General features: G+C 52.3%; 1 protein-coding gene across 1 annotated transcript; it reads left to right on the plus strand.

The window, feature by feature from the left end:
* Nucleotides 1–303: 303 nt before the first annotated feature.
* On the plus strand, nucleotides 304–1884 carry LOC136368283 (uncharacterized). The gene is made up of 2 exons (XM_066330419.1): nucleotides 304–389; nucleotides 1057–1884. Exon 2 carries the CDS (start codon nucleotides 1107–1109, stop codon nucleotides 1857–1859), a length of 753 nt encoding a protein of 250 aa, XP_066186516.1. The 5' UTR covers nucleotides 304–389; nucleotides 1057–1106; the 3' UTR covers nucleotides 1860–1884.
* The last annotated feature ends 1562 nt before the right edge of the window (nucleotides 1885–3446 follow it).

A 3446-nucleotide genomic window follows, 5' to 3' on the forward strand; every position in this document is an offset into this window, starting at 1 on the left:
GCCACAACAATACAACCCTGTGCCTGAGAGCATTGTCCAAATATTCCAAGGTACACCATTTATATCACCAATGCAAGGTCTGTACACATGGATATTCCTAACCAACAGCTCACAAAAAACGAGGCAAGACTTAAAGGAAAGTTTTACCTTACTATAAAGACCCACTGACAGGACAAACACAGGCCAAACCTTACAGACCTGAGTGCCTCCAGCAGTCAACCATGGCCCACCCTCCCTGCCTCTGTGCTTGAAACGAGGCCCCTCCCTCTCCCAAACTTGCTTCATTAGGAAATCAGCCTGTTAATTGATTACCAGAACTATAAAACTGCTGTAAGCAACACTAGCAGAAAAAGGTCAAGAGTATTAGAGGGTTTTTACAGGAGCTGAAGGTAAGCAGTACTGTTTATTCCATTTTCTTATTCTTCCTTCATTTCTTATATAGTAGGAGAAATGGTTTAAGTCTCTTAAAGAAGACTTTCCTTCTAGACCAACTATACGGCTCCTTTACAGTAAATGCAGGAACTATTTATCACTGTTTAACACGCAGTCAGAGTGAAGAAGGGTTTGGAGTATAGTTATCCCCTTCCCTAGTCTATCCTAGTCCCTCAGGAAGGAGCTGCAAGTCGGCTCCTGGCTAAGCTGGTGGTGAGAGTTGTCCTGTATGGGGGTAAAAGTAAAATGAAAATGGCCCCTCAACCTCTCCCATCCTAGCCAAAGCCTGGTTTTGGTGCCTCCTTCTCAAAGGGACTTAATTCTAGCTGAGGTTAGTGGCCCTTTGACTTCAGGAGGAGAAACTGCCTCTATCCACTGTAGAAATCTGAGAGTAGTGATATACAGGCTGAGGCCAAATAAATACAGCTTCAGGGAGACTCCACAATGACTTCTGAGCAATCCACAGGCTGTAGTGGAAATGTTTTACTCTAAACGACAGTGACAGGCTGGATGCCGTCCTATGTCTCCTGGGTCCTGGTCAGCTCCCTTGCAAGACTAAGACAGGATTTTGCCAAGAGTGGTCCTTCTACTGTAAGTCTGTAATCCACTGGTGAAGAGTAACAGGGTTATCCTGATCTCCCCCTGTAAGCTAGAGAGCTGTTGGATTCTGCACCATGCTGTCCACCCAGAGGCACAGTACCAGCATCCTGACCAGAAAGGAAATCCTAGAAAATGGCTTTTTGGCCAGGTCCTCCAGCCAGAGCCATTCTTCTCCTGTTCTGAGTTATTACATGGACTCCAGCAGTCCTTCCACATCCAACACGTGGGAGCTTCCCCTGGACTTGGAGAACACAGCAAGTGGCAGCTCTCTGTGTGTTGTGAGGCAGGTGGAGTCTCTGAGCAGCTGTGTGAAGACTGAGCTGCACAGCCTGACCCAAGGCACCTCTGACCTCAGTCTTGTCTGCTTCTGCAAGGCCCACCGTGGCCAGGCCCCCTTTGAGCTGTCTGCTTTGCCCTGTGAGCACCCCAGCAGAGATGGCTGCCTGATGAATGTGGCATCACAGAACACCTCGACACCTTGCAAGAAAGACAAGCACTGCAAAACACTGGAGACCCTGCTCTTCAAGAGCTCTGAGCTGGCTGGAGACACCTCAGCCCTTGGGAACGTGCCAGTACCCAGGTGGGACATCTCAGCAATAAAATCCTATATGGACACCAGCATGTCCCTCGATGTAAGCACTGAGGAGTTCCGGTTACTGGGATGCCCCAAACCAGACACACCATCTCTGGAGACCCCTGTGGTGATTCCTCTGGCTTGGCCTGGTGCCTTCAAGAAGCACCCCGTGCTACTCCACAGGTCTGCCACCCAGGAGAGCCAGCCGAGTGACCCTGAGGCTGTCCCTGTGTTTCTGCACCAGGCTCTGTGATGCCGCTGCCCTGGCTCCAGCTGGAGCTGCTGAGTGCCTGCCCTTCCTGCGAGGAGCAGGGACCCACGCTGCAGCACAGAAGACGGAGCCAGAGGCTTGAGTGGTGATGGCAGCAGCTGGTGACAAGTTAAACTGCTCACCTGGGGTGACCGAGTCGCCACCGGTGATGGGGAAACGTTGTGTCTGGTGATGGCACCCCCGAGAGCCGCAGCCTTGCTGGCTCCTCCTCCTCCCCGATCCCTCTTTTGTATTAGCACAATAAAGATATAAACGTCTCTCTGGTGGTGGACTCTGACTCTCGCTGCCCTCCCGGCCTGAGGCTGAGCCCCCTAAACACCGAGGGCCGCTACAAGCTCGCAGGGCGCAGCCCCTCCGGCACCGCCCGGGGCGGGATCTCCGCGGTGGCCGAGCCCGGGCGCGCCCCGCCCGCCCCCGTTACCTGGCAGAGGGCCCGGGCCGGGGCCCGGCGGACAAGGGGCAGCGGGAGGCGGCCGCAGCCGCGGGGCCATGGCTGCGGGCCGGCGCTGCCCGCCGGGAGCGCGGGCGGAGGCGCGCCCGGGGCTGCGGATCCCTCTCCTGGCGCTCCGGGAAAGCGCAGCCTGGCAGCGGGAACCGGCAGCCTCATGCCGGCTGTCACTGCTCGTCCCGGCCGCGGCACCCAGCGCCTGCCACCGCGCACGGAACGTGTGCTCTGTCACATCCAACCCCTGCTCCGAGGGAAGGGAAAGGGCCCAGACCATCGCACCCATCCATTAGGGGTTGTTAGATATCACCCCACTCACCCAATCCTGATTTCCCTCTCCTGTCTCTGCTTACGGCAAAGAAAGGGAGAACAGGTTAAAAGCACTTTTCAGGACATTTATGGTTTAATGAATAAGCAGTGCACTGTCCCTCTCTTGTTTTAGGGACAGATTATGGGGTAATGAGTCATGTTGTGTGAGAGGACAGAGACAAAAAAGGAAAGCAGCAAGAGTTGCTTGTAACCAACTTTTGTGAATCATAGCAAAAATTTCATTAATACATAAACTCTTTTACTAGCTACCTACCTAACCTGCCTCTAGCCTCACCTCACCTCTTGAAAGCACTCACCTACTTGGACTCCTTCAAAATTCTGTCAGTCAGCCATACATTTTACATCTATCACACTCCCACTGCTAAAATGTTTCTGGTTACAAAGTGAGTTTAAAGACTTCCAGAGGGCCAAAGGGACAGCTTTGAAAGAGAGATGCGAGCTTACATGTATCCTACAGTAATAAAAAAAAAAAAAATCCAGTGAAAAGATTTGTTCTTCAGCTGTCAGAGAGGCCTCAGAGACACCCAGAAAACAGGGGGTTGCTTGTATCCCCTGGCTGCCCACGTGGCTTTTTTAAATCATGATACACCATGAACAGGTGACAAAATAACTCAGAAGCAGGGCTGGGAAACAGAAAGTTATTTACAGTTTGCAGTATAAACACCCCAGAAGAGTACAAACCAGAGCTATAATTAGCAAGAGGAGCACCCAGCCAGGTGGTTCAGCTGCAGTCTGTGCTGGCTGACTGACCAGTATTGATACTGCAAAGGAGAAGAGATTAAGCTTGTTGTGTA

This window comes from Sylvia atricapilla, chromosome 16 (genome assembly GCF_009819655.1).
Source record: "Sylvia atricapilla isolate bSylAtr1 chromosome 16, bSylAtr1.pri, whole genome shotgun sequence".
Classification (NCBI taxonomy): Eukaryota; Metazoa; Chordata; class Aves; order Passeriformes; family Sylviidae; genus Sylvia; species Sylvia atricapilla.